We start from the raw sequence: 16,616 nt of genomic DNA on the forward strand, positions 1-16,616 counted from the left end.
TCCACCAACTCCATTAAGTTTAGGCTTAGGTTGAGGGGGCAGATGGTGCCATGGGATTAATGTTGTTTCCACTTGTTTCCATTGGAGTTTAGAAGAGTGAGGGGTGACCTAATTGATACATATATAAGATCCTGAACGGTCTTGACAAGGTGGATGTGGAAAGGATGGTTCCTCGTAGGTGAGTCCAGAACCAGGGGGCACTGTTTTAAAATTAGGGGTTGCCCTTATAGGACAGAGACAAGGAGAATTTCTTTCTTTCAGAGGGTTGTGCAGGTTTGGAACTCTGTGCCTCAGAAGGCAGTGGAAGCGGGGTCACTGCATATTTTTAAGGCAGAGGTAGATAGATTGTTGTTAAGTTAAGGGAATCAAGGATTATCGGGGGTAGGTGGGAATGTAGGACTTGAAACACAAACAGATCAGTCATGACCTTATTGAATGGCGGAGCAGGCACAAGGGGCCCAATGGCCGACTTTTGCTCCTATTTTGCATGTTCATGATGTCTCACCATTGGTGGCCATGCTTTCAGCTACCTTAGCTCTGGAATTCCCTCCCTAAATCTTTCCACCCTCTTCTTTGAAGACCTGCTTAAGACCAAACTTTTGGTCATCTGCCATGATATCACCTTATGTAACTTGGTGCCTCATTTTGCTTTAATATTCCACTGAAGCACCTTAGGTCAGTTTACTGAATTAAAAGTGCTACATAAATACAAGTTCCTGTTGTTGAAGGACAGCAGTGCAACATTCCCTCAGTGCACCACTGGAAGCATCAGTCCAGACTATGGGTTCAAATTGCTGGAGTGGGATCTGAACCCACAACCTCCTGACTCTGAGGCAAGAGACCCACTGAGACACAGCTGATACCATAATTGACGATTGAGAGTGGGTGTGATCTGTTGTTCCTGATGCTCATTAATCTGCTTATTTTTCATGTTTGTTTTGATCAGGATGTCCATTGAGGACTTCAAGAAAATTTTTGACAATGTGGAGATTTGCCACCTGAGTCTGGATCAACTGTCCAACCCGGATGGGAAGCTGAAACCCTGGGTACAGATGGTGTATGAGGGACGTTGGATTCGGGGCTTCTCAGCCGGAGGCAACTTACATTACAAAGGTAGAACACAACTGAACTTCAATAAACACTACCCTTCTGATTCCCCCACATCCCACTGCCAGTCTCCTGCTTCTCCTCACTGACCCCTGACTCATTCTCTGGTCTAGTAGATGGGTGCTAGCACCCCACAGCCCTGCACCCCACCCCCGACCCCCTGTATTTGTCCAAAGTATTTCTTTATAAGTTGAGCAAATGTTAACTCTGAGGGGCCTCACAGTCAAACTCAATGCTATCGTCATCCATAAGTGAATATTCTTCCAACCTGTACCCTCTGCAAACTCTGTGCGCCTATCCTAACTCTCGTCAAGTCCTGTTAACCCATCACACCCATGCCCACTGATCTCCCATTGGCTCCCAGTCCAGCAACGCTTCCATTTTAAAACTCTCTTGCTGTGTTCAAATTTTCCTACAGCCTTTTTACTCTGAAACCTCCTCCAGCCCTACAACCCTCCGAGATCTTTACACTCATCCAATTCTGGCCTCTTGTGGATTCCTAATTTTCTTCACCCCAACATTAGTGGCTGTGCCTCCAGCTGTCTAGGACCTAAGCTCTGGAATTCCCTTCCTAAACCTCTCTGCATCGTTCTCCTTCTTTAAAATGCTCATTCAGACCTTTCTCTTTGACCAAGCTTTTGGTCCCATGAACTAAATCTCCTTATGTGGCTCAGAGTCAAATTTTGATGGATAATGCTCCTGTGAAGTGCTGGCTTTACAATGCATGTGCATCGTTACGAGTCACAGCATGGATAAAGGAGCATCGTAATGTCTCTTAATCCCAATGTCCAATGGATTGCCCTTGAGTTAGTGGGTGTGTATTGTGCTCTGGTGACTAAAGGATGGGCGCTATTTCTAAGCCAAGGTCTTTCTGATGGCCCGGGTCTCAGACCAAGTGGTGCAGAGAGTATCTGCGTGATCCTTTTTGATCTACTACTTTCAGATAAGTACTACTGGATGAACCCACAGTTTAAACTCACCCTGTTTGAAGAAGATGATGATCCTGAAGACCCTGAGGTGACCTGCACATTCCTCGTGGTCTTGATGCAGAAACATAGGCGGCGGATGAGGCTTATGGGAGTCAACTTCCTGTATGTGGGGTTTGACATCTTTAAGGTCAGATTGCACTGCATGGTCCCAAATATCTTCTGCCACCAACCACTCTCTAATTCAATAACTACACCCCCCGCTGCATCTGTTCTCTTTCACAGGGAGACCCGACCAAAACTCACTTGACGCACGAGGATTTGCAGAAAGCATCGCCCGTGCTGTCCATAAAGGAGCACAGAAACAGCACTGAGGTCATGATGCGAGGCTGTCTCCCACCAGGCCACTATATCATCATCCCATCAACCGCCAATCCCAATGAAGAGGGAGAATTTCTTCTGCGAGTCTTCACTGAGAAGGGTAACTCCGCAGCGTAAGCAAGAGTTTCTCTGTCCAAGAATGCAAATAACCAGGGGGCAATAAGGCATTTTATTTTACTCAGTGTGTTGTTGTGACCTGGAAGGCGCTGCCTAAAAGGACGGTGGAAGCAGATTCAATAGTAACTTTCAAAAGGGGAATTGGATAAATACTTGAAAGAGAGAAATTTGTAGGGCTGTGGGGAAAAGAGCCAGAGAGTGGGAATAATTGGTCGTTCTTCGATTTGAGAATGACGTCTATTCAGGGTTGTGAGTTTCTGCCATGGGTCTTCATGTGACTGAACAGGCTGACGCTCGATCCACAGATCTTTGGGCACATTGGGCAGGATGTCCCAAGAGGTAGTGGGATCTAGAGTGCAGCATTTGCTTCCTTTTCTTTCCTTCTCTGCTGCTGCTCTGCCTCATCATTAAGACACTGGGACTTGAAGTGTCATGGGTTAGTTGGATAGCTCTTTCAAAGAGCCAGCACAGGCATGATGGGCTGAATAGCCTCCTTCTGTGCTGTAAGATTCAATGAATAGCAAAATGGGAAGTGATGGGAAAAGAGAGAATTGCTGGGTGGCTGTTTGGTATTAGAACCCAGGTATGGAATATTGCTTCAAATGTTGCTTAATCCCCGATGGGCATTTGGTAGAAGAAACGGAGGGGATGTTTGGTGGAATACAATCGGTCAGACTGATTAATGTAAGTTGTATGTAGGATTTCTCTAAGTTAATCTTTGAGGAGAGGCCATATCAGGGACCAAGTCCTAAGGCTGGCTTTCTCTCACCAATCGCCTCTCCCTCTTGTAATCGTTGACTCCTTCACTGCTAAGGAGCAGCTCCATTGATAGTGGCTGTGCTCCATTAGCCAAAGATTTATAATTCACCCGTGAGCCTCGATGATTAGCGGCACAAAGAAGGAATGTGGTGAATCCTTGTGCATTGTCCGTGTGTCGTGTGTGGTTTTCCCAGCAGAGCTGACCAGACATCAATTAGTAGTGGGAATTCTGCCTGTTGTCCCCACACGCTCAAACTCAGGGGTGCTGAGGCCAGTTGTATCTGTCCTTGGTTTCCTGACAGATCACTCAGTGTAGACTAAGGATTCAACCTTGGATATTGGGGCCTGTTTGAGTCAGAGATGGTAGTTTTATCGTCGAGTCAAAGAAGAAGCTGAGATTTAGCTCCTCAGATGTTTTTGTTTAGGAAATCCACTTCTCACAGGAGATTAAGTCAGGAAGATGTATGGCGTGAGTTACTGAATTTTTCAGGATCATATTGGTGCAGACTCGATGGGCCAAAGGGCCTCTCCTGCACTGTGTGATGCTGTGATATTAAAACCCCAAGGGTTGGGGACAGTTTTTGCTAGATTTTAATTTGTCAAATAAAAGTTCTTTCTCAAACCCAACGATTGAACTTACCTGTATGAAAGTCAGTCAGATTCTTCTCTGTTTATTACACCAGGCCGCATGAGGCCTCAGTCATTGCTGGTGAGGGCCACCTGACACCAACTTGAGCCAACTGTTACGAGCAGGTTAAGGCCTGTCCTTTGCAGTTAACAAACCAACTGTTGCCAAAGTGGGGAGGAAATTAATTGAAAGCAGAGAGAATAAGCATAGGAAGCATTTGCCAAAGTCCCTGCTGTGTATCACAGAACAGCCTGACTTTGAAACTTTCGAGCTACAGACAATGAAGTGAAACGAATCACAGAGTACGCCCACATTATTCTCGGGCAGAGAACCTGGATTGATTAATGTTTCTCTCTTCCAGGCCTGCAGAGAGGAACACTTCATCCACTGAGATTCCTCAGGCAAGTACAGACACATAGTGTGTAGCCGTGTGTGCGTCTGTGCATGTGTACGTGTGTGTGTGCATACGTGTGTATATACATGTATGTGTGTGCGCATGTGTGTCTTTTTATTCATTCTTGGAATATGGGCATCGCTGACAAGGCCAGAATTTATTGCCCATCGTTACAAAAGGTGGTGATGAGCTGCCTTCTTGAACCGCTGCAGTCCATGTGGTGTAGGTACACACATAATGCTGTTAGGGAGCGAGATCCAGGATTTTGACCCAGCGACCATGAAGGAACAGTGATGTAATTTCAAGTCAGGCTGGTGTGTGAGACCCAGAGAGGAATGTTCAGGTGGTGGTGTTCCCATGCACTTGCAATTCTTGACCTCCTAAGTGGTAGAGGTTGGGTGTTTGGAAGGTGCTGTTGAAGAATCCTTAGCGGGTTGCTGCAGTGTGTTTTTTAGATGGTACACACTGTAGCCATGGTGTGCTGGTGGTAAACGGAGTGAATGTTTAAGGTGGTGGATGGGGTGTCAATCACTGGAACGTTTGTAAAGAACAGTAACCTTGTCTGTGAATAAGATGGGTATTAACCATTAGCCATCCCTCAGGGGTTCAACTGATAAGTGCAGTTGAGTAAATCATAAAGATCCCAACTTTCATCCTGTGTTTCTGAGTTAACTGATCTTGTAAATAAATTAAATAGTAATCCAATTTTTTTTTTGTTTTTATCCAATTAAATGATGTATTTTAGTGGAATAGGCTTGATGAGCATGCATATTATAAGAACTGAGCTTTAAATATTGAGACTGTACGCACTTTATTTTCAGGTTTTACCAGCCCTCAAACCCTGTCCACTTCCCTCTGCTGTAGAATCCAAGGAATTATTTGACAAGTTCTGTGGATCGGTGAGTTTTGCATTTATTCACCTCCTGAGTTTTCTTCTGTCCTCTCACAAAGATGCTGACTTCTCTCTAGGGTATTTATGCTGGCGGGTTAATCGTTCGTTGGGGCATCACCCAGTTTACTTCCCAAAGAGGCTGTTTGACCGGCTTGGGTGGTTGGGGGAATGGGAAATCATGTCATGGAACTTTCAGGACTCTGCACACCCAAAATTGACAACCTTAAGCAGTGATACAATTAAAGAGGAATTCATTATTTTGATTTTGTGTTCACCCCTAGACTGGAAGGTGGGATCGTATAACCGGTTTTGTGCTTATTTTTTAACTGAGATCTGATCGTTCTCGCAGGATGAAGCTATTTCAGCGTTGGAGCTCCAGAAACTACTGGCAGAAATCCTGCAGAAAGCCGGTAAAGTGCACTCGCGTTGTTGGAGTGATGCATGAATACATGTCAAAATAACAAGACACTCAGATGGCCCACTCTCCAGATTCACCAGAATGATTTCAGTGTCACAAGGACAGGTTGCTTAGAATGGGCTTATGTTCCCTACAGTATAGAAGATTAGGAGGTGATCTAATTAAGGTGTTTAAGATAATTAAAGGGGTTTATAGTTTCTGTCTATTTACCCTATTTCTTCTGGTGGGAGGGGGTCCAGAACAAGGAGACATAACCTTAAAGTTCAGGGGAGATGTCAGGAAGCACATCTTCACACAATGGGTATTGGAGATTTGGAACTCTCTTTCCCAATTTAGGAATTCCCTCCCTAAACCTCTCTGCCTCTCTACTGCTCTCTCCTCCTTTGAAATGCTCCATTAAATCTACCTCTGATCAAGCTTTTGATCACTTGCCTTAATATCTCTTTATGTGGCTCAGCGTCAAATTTTGTTTAATAATCCTCCTGTGAAGCAACTTGGGATGTTTTAGAGTGTTAAAGGTGCTATATAAATACAAATTTCTGTTGATGTTTTCTCATTCTAGGTCTTAATGAGAAGTGGGATGAGTTTGGCCTGGATGCCTGCAAGAGCCTCATTTCCCTGACAGACGTATCCTGCCGTAACGTGTAGAGGCATCAGTTGCGGATGGTTAATTCTTCAGTCTGCACCTTTTCTATTTTCTCTCCCTCAAGCTGAGGTCTGACTCCTCAGGAGTAGTTTAAGGGGCCATTCCTCAAACTAGATATTTCACTCGGCTGTACGTTAGTGCCTGCAGTGGCACGGTTACTTTAACCAGGTTGAGTGCATGTGGGCAATTCAACTGTGAAGGCAGTGCAACTCACATTGACCATGTCCATACACATATTTTCCAGCAAGGGGCGCTGAAGAGCAGTCAGGAGCAGGAAGTCATGCTGGCTGATTTTTTTTTTTACCTCTCTAGCCCAAACACACTGAGGCCAATTCTAGTGACTAACAACCACGCAGAAACTTTTAAAATGAAATAATTTTGGTCCAAGACTCAACAGTACAAAGCAAGAAATCAGCACACAGCAGGTGTGCACAACAATCACATTCAGGCTCTATAAATGAATGACAGAGATACATGTCCCTACAGAGCTAACTCTGAGTACAGTGATGAGGCTGATGTAATTGTCAGATAATCCAGATGGATTGCTATAGCACATGACATCAGGAAGCATTTATGGTTACATGATCTGGAGCTCACAAGTGATAAGATGCTTCCCACCTACACACTTGCCCATGTGACAAGGCTGGAATTTGAACTGTGCTGTCTGGGCCTGTGACTGGAGATAGAATATTTACTGAGGCAAACATGGGAAGCTTGCCCATAGCAGACATGGCTGACCACTTATTTTAGTATCCTGTTTTTGCACTGCAGCATCCTGTGTGAACCACTTTTATATTTTTTATATAATCTGTGATAACATTCTTGGCATTCAAAATTTTTAAATCCATTTTCTGGCCTTCAGCTCAGGATCTTTCCAATGGTTGACTACCTGGGTTGCCTCAGTGGCGCCCAGGGCCCTGCTGCCATTGGTGAATTCCATGTAGTTTAAAGGGGAAATCGAAGGACACGAGCGATCCCCCAGACTCAGCTTGTGCGCCTCTCAGTGGCCAACTGTAGAGTTACAGGAGTCTGAGACCTGGGATCTGACTGCCCCTCTGGAATGGATGTGAAACAAACGCATAAGAGATGGGGAGAAAGCAAATATCTCTTGTAAAAAATATCAATGGATTTTATTGGGAATTGATTGAGTACAAGCACGTTATTTATTGCTTCCTGTTGCCAAATCTTTGATTTTTAGTTTAACTCTTGGCAGCTGAATAATTCCTTAATTTGGGATAAACTCAGAGATGTGGATTTGGAAAAATGCGATTCACGGAATTCAGTAATCTCTGGGATAAAATCTGCCAATGGACGGTGAGTATAAAGGGCACAGCAAAGTTTAACGTACCTGTACACAGGAGGACTAGTAATCAAGTGGAGCTGGGTGGAGGTACTGGAACTCGTCTCCAGGAACCCTCTTACTATGTGCTACAGGGGAGGGAACTGAACCTGGGGCTTTCCTGATCTCTGTTGTTCTGGATTTGTTCTACTTGAAGCAGAGAAGGGTAAGGGGAGATTTAGTAGAGGTGTTTAAAATTATTACAGATTAATTATTAAAACTTTGGTAGTTTTTCCCTATTTACCCCTTCTGCCAGCAGGAGATGGGTAACCAGAACAGAATTTACATTAGAGTCAGATGCCGAGCATGTGTTTTAAAAGCTTCCAGTGCGGGAGGAAAGGAATTATGTATAATTTACAGCACAGGAACAGGCCATTCAGCCCAACAGGTCTATCCCAGAAGGTGGAGGGAGGGACAGAATTGCACATTTCTGAAGGCTCCAGTAAAGCTTAGCAGACATGGTGCAATAAGGTCATCCAAATGCCACTGCCTGTATCATAACTCAGATCAAGTCCCGTTCGACCGTTCTTCTTGTGTTTGCTGACCTACACTGCCTCCTGGTCTGGCAACATCTCCAATTTAAAGTTCTCATCCTTGTGTTCAAATTCCTCCTGAACCTCACCCGCTCCCTATGACTCTTGAGATCTCTGCATTCCCCCCAGTTCTGGCCTCTTGCACAGTGTTGATTTACATCGCCCCGCCATTAGTGGCTGTGACTGTAGCCATGTCGACCCTATGCCCCAGAATTCCATCCTAAAACTTCTTTGCCTCTCTACCTTTCCTCCTTGAAGATACCCCTTTTAAAACTAACAATTTTCTATCCTCACAACGCCTTATGGGACTGCCAATTCTTTCCTCCTAACGCTCCTGTGTAGCGCTGTACAAATCAAAATTGTTGCAATTCAAGTTTTACTTTCATCACCGTGAGGATGCTGAGGGGAGGTAACAACGTGTGTTTGAAGCTGAGGAGGAGCAAGAGGAAAGTGGTAGAATTGAAACACAAACATACGAATTAGGAGCAGGAGTAGCCCAGTCGGTCCTCCGAGCCTGCTCTGCCGTTCAATAAGATTATGACTGATCGGAGTGTAACTTCCGCCTACCCCAATAACCTTTCACCCCTTTGTTTATCAAGAATCTATCTACCTCTGTCCTGAAAACATTCAAAGGCTCAAATAAAAGATCAGAAGGGCTGTGATGCAGAGGGAGGGAGAATAAAGGGTAAAGGGGAGAGAGAGAGACCACCATCAGGTAGCAAGTTGTGTTTTAATATCCGACCTAGGAGGTTCAGCTCAGTCGTCATTTGAGAAATGCAGAAAAGTACAATAATTAATGGAAGCAAATTCAGAAACAGACTGTACTAATTAATTGTATAGCTCAAGAAATTGCGATATAAAGTTGACCACTTTTGTAACAAATAACCTTTTGCTTTTTTTCATTTCCTCCAGCGAGTCTTCAGTCAGTTTGATAAGAATGGATCAGGGACCATGGACAGTCAAGAAATGTTCAGTGCCTTGCAAGCAGCAGGTGGGGTAATAGAGCTAATTTCAGTCCCGTTGAGCAATAGCCTCAAGGCACGTGCGTGATTACTGGTGGTAGGGAACCAACACTGCAGCTTAATTTTTAATTTACTACCCGGCTGCAGTTAGATGGCCATTTCTTTCCCAATGAAGTCTTTGAAAGTACTTTACTTGGGTTACTAAACAGGAATGGTCTACTGGTGTGAACCACTGAGTGGAGTTCTTGTTCCCCTATCAGACCTTTAAACCTCAGTGTAATACAGTTAGATCTGACCTGCTTTGCTAATGCTTTGGCCAATGTTTTGTCTCCTGGTTTAATTACTTTTCCCTAGGTTTCCAGGTAGATGAGTTCTTGATGCAGTTGATTGGGTTGCGATACACAGACCCTGATCTGACCTTCAGTTACGTGAATTTTATTTGCTGTCTGACAAGGCTGGACACGATGATCCGTGAGTAATTTGTACTTTTCCCTGCCCTGAAGAATATATCAGGAAAGCTACAAAGGCTAATCTCCAGTCGGATGAGTCAAAACCAGGGAATGGCAGCTATAACTAGGTCTCATTATTCCATGTGCTCAGATCCTAGAGTGGGACTTGAACCCACAAACCTTGTGACATAAGAGGTTAGCTCGCTACCTCTGAGCTGCAGTTGTATCCGCCTATAAATCAGTTTAAAGCTTTTTGGATGATTGGTCATTGAAAATAGTAATAATATTTTGATTTAAGTAGTACCTAGTCTGACTCAGAGGAGCTATTGTTCTGCCCTTTTTGCCCTCTTGGGTGAGTGTGAAAGATTCCACAGCCACTATTTCAAAGAAGAGCAGGGAAATTCTATCCGGTGCCCTAGTCAATATTTATCCCTCAACTAATATCACCAAAACAGATGATGTGGTCATTCTCTCCTTGCTGCTTGTGGGAGCTTGCTGTGCGCAGATTGACTACCACATTTCCTTCATTACTTCAAAAGGTATTTCATCGACTGACTGAAAAATGCTTCAGGACATCCTGAGGTTGTGAAAGGCGGTACAGAAATGCAAGTCCCTCTTTCTTAACTCCATGCTTTTCGAATTGCATCACAAGCTCTTTAATATCCACCTGAAGCACCGGCATAAGCAGGTAGGGGGCTTCGATTTAATGTCACACCCAAAGAACGTGTCCCTTTTCCTAGTTTCCCAGGCAGCCTCTGAGTTACACAGGCTGCCATTGTACACAAAACAAAAGCCGGAATAGGCACTTCTTTAGAAAAGAGATTAAAGAAGGAAAAAAATCAAATGGTAGAAATGCAAAATCACAGCAGAAAATGCCGGGAAAAATCAGCAAATGAATCAGCATTTAAAAGAAGTGAGACGGACTAATATCTCGGGTGGGCCCCCTGATCCACAAGCGTGCCTGAAATGTCCACCTATCAGATGGTGACTGACTTGCTTTGCGTTTCCGGCGATTTTCTGGTTTGTGTGCTGGATGGGTTGAAACCACTCTGTGCTTGAGTGCCTTGGTGGAATGTACTGGATCAAGACCAGGTCTTCTGGCCAGATTTTTGCTTAGGGTTGCTCCTAGTTTAGAGCATATTCAGTGGCTTGGGAAGCAGCAGCAAGCAGTGGTCAAGCTTTTGATCTAATTGGTGTTTACAATTCTAAATGGGATGTAAGAGAGAATTTCTTTTCAGTTAAGGTAATGTGAACACTGCGGTAAATCTGATTATATTTTAATACAACCAGTGACCTCTAGGCAACAACATTGGGACAAGTTTAAAGCACTGAAAAAGAAAGACTTGAATTCATATAGCAACTTTCACAACCACCGGAAGTCCCAAAGCACTTTACACAGTAAAGCGTAAAGCCAATGAAGTACTTTTTAAAGTGTAGTCACTATTATAATGTAGGAAATCCAGCAGCTTTGCATTCAGCAAACTCCTAGATGATAATGACTGGATTGTCTGTTTTTTGTGATGTTGATTGAGGGATAAATATTGGCCAGGACACTGGGGGAAAACTCCCCTGCCCTTTTAAATAGTGCCATGGGACCTTTTACGTTCACACGAGCAGGCAGACGGGGTCTCACTTCAATATCTCACCTGAGAGACAGCACCTCCAACAGCACAATGCTCACTCAGTACTGCAGACCTGCATTGGAGGATCAACCTTGACTTTTGTGCTGAAGCCCTGGAGTGGGACTTGAACCCAGAACATTGTGATGTGGGTGAGCCACAGCTGAGCAATAAAACAAAGGTAAATTGCAATGACTGCCCGGCTCTCATCACCTTGTCTAAATTCTAATGTAGTCTTCAACTTTAAACTATATTAATGGGATAGGCAGATCAATATTATCAGGGCTCAATCAACAGCTGATTGTTGTTTGAAGACTTCTTGTTTGTTAATCCTAGTTTTTAATCCTCCATTTTCTCTCCTAAAAGTGATGGTTTGTGCTGGGATTATAGTCCCACAAAAGCCTGCGGTACTCCATATAATTTAAGCTGTTGCTTTTCTTAATGTATGGACAGTAAGTGTTGGCCAACTATTTGACTGTGTTGGGCATTACAGTGGATCTTGCTGATGTCCTCACTTCAATTCCAGGGAACAAGAATTAATAACTGATTTAAAAATATTGATATGGACAGGAGAGAAGCAAACTGAACTTCTTTATCTTCTCCTGTCTGTCCATAAGCAGAGGTGTTTTCTAATTAAGTAGGCTGGGGTGTGTTTTCCCAAACCCTCAGTTTGTGTGATCCAATTTAAAAATAACTTGCAGCAAACTGGTGTTATGATTAACTCAAAAGTTAGTTTATTCACATTCAAACCGACAGGGGGAGGGGTAAGTGTTTGCAACTTTAGTCATGCACATGCGCACACACAAACACACACATACAGTAAGGGGGGGTTAGAAAAGAGGAAGATTTACAACTATGGGCAACAACAGTAAAAGAACCACTGAAATGAATATTAGTTCACGTGATTTCCAAAGTCTGGAAAAAGTCAAAGCCCAGAGGGTATTTTCTTCATGGCGGAGTTCAGTCCAGATGAGTTCCTAGTTGGAGACAGCAACTTGAAAATCCTTGAAATGAATGACAATACAACACGATGGGGATTTTTGTGCTTAGATCACTTGGCAGGCGATGATCAGAGACTTTTAAAATCAAACGGGCTTTGAGGAGTTGAGAGATGGTGGCCAGCTGCTTGGTGAGCAGGAAGATCTGCTGGAATTCTTTCCGGTTGGTGTTAACTCAGCAGACTGAGCTTTGAGGCTAGAAACATAATATTAAAACAATCCAAAAGGCTAAAAGCATGGGGTCATGTGACATGGCCTATTAATTAATTCATTAATTGCAACCTTGCAAGCAGTTTCCATGCTTCTGGCCAAAATCCATTGTTTCCCTTGGGAGGGAAATGGCTGTTAACACCTCTTCAGGTATAATGAGTTTCGATGTCTCTGTCTTCGTAATCGTTTCAGCTGGGGGGGAGTCAAGTTCATCTGTTAGTCGTCTAGTTTCATGATTATAACGTGGCCTTACAATTAGGTGTAAGATTCCCTAAGAATGAGACTGGAACTCTTTTGTTCTAGTAATCTCTGCTGGAAGCTTCTAAAACAGATGGTCAATCTTGAGTTATGTGACCTGTAGCAGCCATCTTGTTGTTCAGTAAAAGTCCATTTAAAACAAATAACAAAAAAAGAATAAAGTCTGATATACACAGTTTGGATTTCTTTCATGTCTTCTTGACTTAACAATATATATATGTTCCAGGGATGTAGCAAGGCTACATTCATTGTCTAGCCTGAGTTGAGGTGAGGGCATTAAGAGTAAACTGGATTCAGAAAGGCCAGGATAAGAGTCAAGTTGCCTGCTCTTAATTAGTGAGGCAGTTAGTTTCTTTTTAAACAACAATCCAACAGTTCTATGGTCATTTTTCTGGGGAAAGCCACAGATTACAAGATTTATTGAATTCACTTTCACAACTTTGCCCTAAGGGGATTTGAACTCATGACTTCTGGGTTACTAACCCAGTTCCACAACCACTAGATTGCTACTCTGCCTAATCCTGGGCATGTTCACCCTAACCCTATGCTGCCTTCCTAACCTGTCGGACTCAGTTCCACGGGAGGGCACTTGTGCAGAAGCATCCAATGGGGATCCAGCCCTCCTCCTTTTCATTAATCACGTCAGTGTGCAATATCATCCTAGAGAAGACATCTCTAATGGCAGTGTCATAACTTGTTTCTGGCATTCAGCATTTACAAGGTGTGTTCACACCAAAGAAAGGTTTAAATTCCATTTGAAGGAGCGTGACCTGGGCAGGGACCCAAGATTCTGATATGACACAGGAACGCTGTTTTTATAGATTTAAATATCTTCTGCCTCCGCCCCACAATCTCCATTTCATTGAGAATGAGATTTTTTTTTGTGTTTAGGCTATAACAAGTGCATTTTTATACCTGCTTTCAGGACGTCCCGAGCTCTTTACAGCCAATTAAGCACTTTTTGAAGTGTAGTCACTGTTGTAATGTAGGAAACCTGGTAACAAATTTGTGCACAGCAAGCTTCTACAAACAGCAATGAGATAAATGACCAGATAATAGTGATGGTGGTTAAGGGATAAATATTAACCGCGGAAAGCTCCCGTGCTTTTATTCAAAAATATGCTGCGGGATCTTTTACGTTCACTTGAGGGGGCAGATGGGGTCTCGGTTTAACGTTTCATCCGAAAGACAGCACCTCCAATAGTGCAGTACTCGTTCAGCATTGTACTGTATATGGATTTTTTTTTTGTTTTTCTTCTCTGACTCAAGAAGGTGCAATTTCATATAGATCTGACATTACTTCACTCTTCAATAATTAAGGGACTTTGATTCATGAACAATGCTACCTTAAGAATGACCGTCAATTAGACGAATGATAGCATGTACATACCTAGAGACGCCTAAGACTGGTCAGGTTGGATGCTGCACATAGATCGACGCCCTGTAATGCTGAGAAAGAATGTTTATCTTCAAGGGAGGTGAAGGATACCGCCAAGGTTAAGAAGCGAAGATGAGATAATTTAAGAGATATTGATTACGTTGTTGCCAGCTTGAGTTTTAAAAGGTCAGAGAGTTGCACAGCCTTGGGAAGGAATTCATTAGGGAGTAGGTGACAAAAACAACAACTTATTGTGTTAAAGGTGCTATACAAATATAAAATGTGTCAAGTCTCTACGCAGGAGCATTATAAAACAAAACACAACACTGAGCCACATAAGGAGATATTAGGTCAGGTGACCAAAAGCTTTGTCAAAGAGATACGTCTTAAGGAGTGTCTTAATGGAGGAATGTGAGGTGGAGAGGTTTAAGGAGGGAATTCCAGAGCATGGGTCCCAGGCAAATGAAGGCACAACCATCAATGTGGAGCAATTAAAATCAAGGATACTCAAGAATCTAGAATTAGATATGCACAGTTATCTTGGAGCATTGTGAGGATGGAGAAGCTTACAGAGATAAGGAGGGGCGACACTATGGAGAAATTTGAAAACAAGGATGAGAATTTTAAAATCAAGACATTGCTTGACTGGAAGCTCATGTAAATCAACAAGCACAGGAGTGTCAGTGAACAGGGACAACGGAGTTTTGGATGACCGCAAGTTTATAGAGAATAGAACGTTAGCTAAGATTACATAGGATATACAGCACGGACACAGGCCATTCAGTCCAACATCCTCCTCCCATCTTTCCTCATCTAAATCTATCATAACCCTCTATTCCCTCTCTCTGCAGGTACTGTGTCTTAAGAGGGCATTGGCAACCATGGACTTCCATGTGTAAGCCCTTGGTTAGGCTTGACAAGATACCGAAGTGGTTTGCATTGCCTTCTGCAGGTTCTGGCTGACCAGTAGACTCTCCCGCTCTTACCGCCTGCCATAGGTGTATTGGAAGGATTTAGTGTTTTTTGTTTTGGCCATGTTATGAACGGCCATCAAGTCCTGGAATGGGACTTGAACCTGGAGCTTCTGGGTCAGAGACAGGGACGCCACCCACTGCACCACAAGACCTCTCATATACTTATCTAGCTTCTCCTTAAATGCATTTGTAATGTTCACTTCAACCTCTTTCTGATGGAGTTCCACATTCTCACCACTCTGGGTAAAGAAGTTTATTCTAAATTCCCTATTGGATATTTTGATGACTATCTTATATTGAAGGCCTCTCATTATGCTCTTCCCCACAAGTGGAAACATTAAATATACAACCCAAGACTCTTTCAGTAACTGCAAGTATGACATTTCTAATCAATTGTGAACATTGGTCAATGATAATGGATTTTGATTCTGTTCTAGGAGCGTTCAAAATTATGGACAAGTTTGGAACAGGAGTGATTAATATCAACTATAAAGAGGTAGGTGAGGAGTCTCATTCACTTCAGTAACTTTTAGATGCACCAGTATACTTACTTTACACAAGGTTTATAGACTCATAAACGTTTACTGCACAGAAAGAGGCCATTTGGCTCATCATGCCTGCACTGGTCAATAAAGATCTAACTACATTAATCCCATTTTCCAGTGCCTGGCCCGTAGCCCTAGAGGCTATGGCAACGCAAGTGAATATCTAAATACTTCTTAAATGTTACGAGGGTTTCTGACTCAACTACCCTTTCAGGCAGTGAGTTCCAGGCTCCCACCACCCTCTGGGTGAAAAGAATTCTCCTTAACTCCCCTCTTAGCCTCCACCGCCTACCTTAAATCTATGCCCCCCTGGTTATTGACCCCTCTACTAATGGAAAAAGTGCCTTCCAATCCACCCTATCCATGCCCCTCATAATCTTATACACCTTTATCAGGTCCCCTCTCAACCTTCGCTGCTCCAAGGAAAACAACCCCAGCCTATCCAATCTTTCCTCATAGCTCAGACCCTCCAGCCCAGGCAGCATCCTAATAAATCTCCTCTGCGCCCTCTCTAGTGCAATCACATCCTTCCTATAATGTGGTGACCAGAACTGCACACAGTACTTCAGTTGTGGCCTAACCAGTGTTTCATACAGTTCCAGCATAACCTCCCTGCTCTTAAATTCTATGCCTCGGCTAATGAAGGCAAGTATCCCATATGCGTTTTTAACTACCTTATCTACCTGCCCTGCTACCTTCAGGGATCTGTGGATATGCACACCAAGGTCCCTCTGATCTTCAGTACTTTCCAGGATCCTACCATTCATGGTGTAATCCCTTGCCTTGTTAGCCCTCTCCAAGTGCATTATCCCTCACTTTTCAGGGTAGAATTCCTTTTGCCCACCTGACCAGTCCATTGATATCCTCCTGCAGTTTACGGCTATCCTCCTCACTATTTACCACCCTACCAATTTTTGTATCATCCGCGAACTTCTTGATCATACCCCCTACATTTAAGTCCAAATCATTTATGTACGCCACAAACAGCAAGGGCCCAAGCACCGAGCCCTACGGAACCCCACTGGAAACAGATTTCCAGTCACAGAAACATCCCTCTACCATCACCCTCTGCTTCCTGCCTCT

The 16,616-nt window shown here is 43.5% G+C and overlaps 2 protein-coding genes across 2 annotated transcripts in view; one reads left to right on the forward strand and one right to left on the reverse strand.

The window, feature by feature from the left end:
- clip3 (CAP-GLY domain containing linker protein 3) overlaps window positions 1-16,616 on the reverse strand; it is a 147,069-nt gene that overhangs the window by 92,412 nt on the left and 38,041 nt on the right. Inside the window, exon 3 of the mRNA XM_078533231.1 lies at window positions 14,027-14,077. The gene's annotated coding sequence lies outside the window, so the exon portion shown is untranslated. The remainder of the gene's footprint in view (window positions 1-14,026; window positions 14,078-16,616) is intronic.
- The window catches only part of LOC144671362 (calpain-9-like), a 29,802-nt gene that overhangs the window by 10,456 nt on the left and 2,730 nt on the right, over window positions 1-16,616 (forward strand). The window contains exons 9-19 of the mRNA XM_078533221.1: window positions 947-1,113; window positions 2,051-2,223; window positions 2,319-2,527; window positions 4,280-4,319; window positions 5,134-5,211; window positions 5,554-5,614; window positions 6,185-6,249; window positions 7,514-7,582; window positions 9,053-9,131; window positions 9,457-9,573; window positions 15,426-15,484. Of these exons, the coding sequence (XP_078389347.1) occupies window positions 947-1,113; window positions 2,051-2,223; window positions 2,319-2,527; window positions 4,280-4,319; window positions 5,134-5,211; window positions 5,554-5,614; window positions 6,185-6,249; window positions 7,514-7,582; window positions 9,053-9,131; window positions 9,457-9,573; window positions 15,426-15,484 (1,117 nt within the window). The remainder of the gene's footprint in view (window positions 1-946; window positions 1,114-2,050; window positions 2,224-2,318; window positions 2,528-4,279; window positions 4,320-5,133; window positions 5,212-5,553; window positions 5,615-6,184; window positions 6,250-7,513; window positions 7,583-9,052; window positions 9,132-9,456; window positions 9,574-15,425; window positions 15,485-16,616) is intronic.

The sequence above is a fragment of the Cetorhinus maximus genome, chromosome 32, assembly GCF_964194155.1.
Source record: "Cetorhinus maximus chromosome 32, sCetMax3.hap1.1, whole genome shotgun sequence".
Taxonomy (NCBI): Eukaryota; Metazoa; Chordata; class Chondrichthyes; order Lamniformes; family Cetorhinidae; genus Cetorhinus; species Cetorhinus maximus.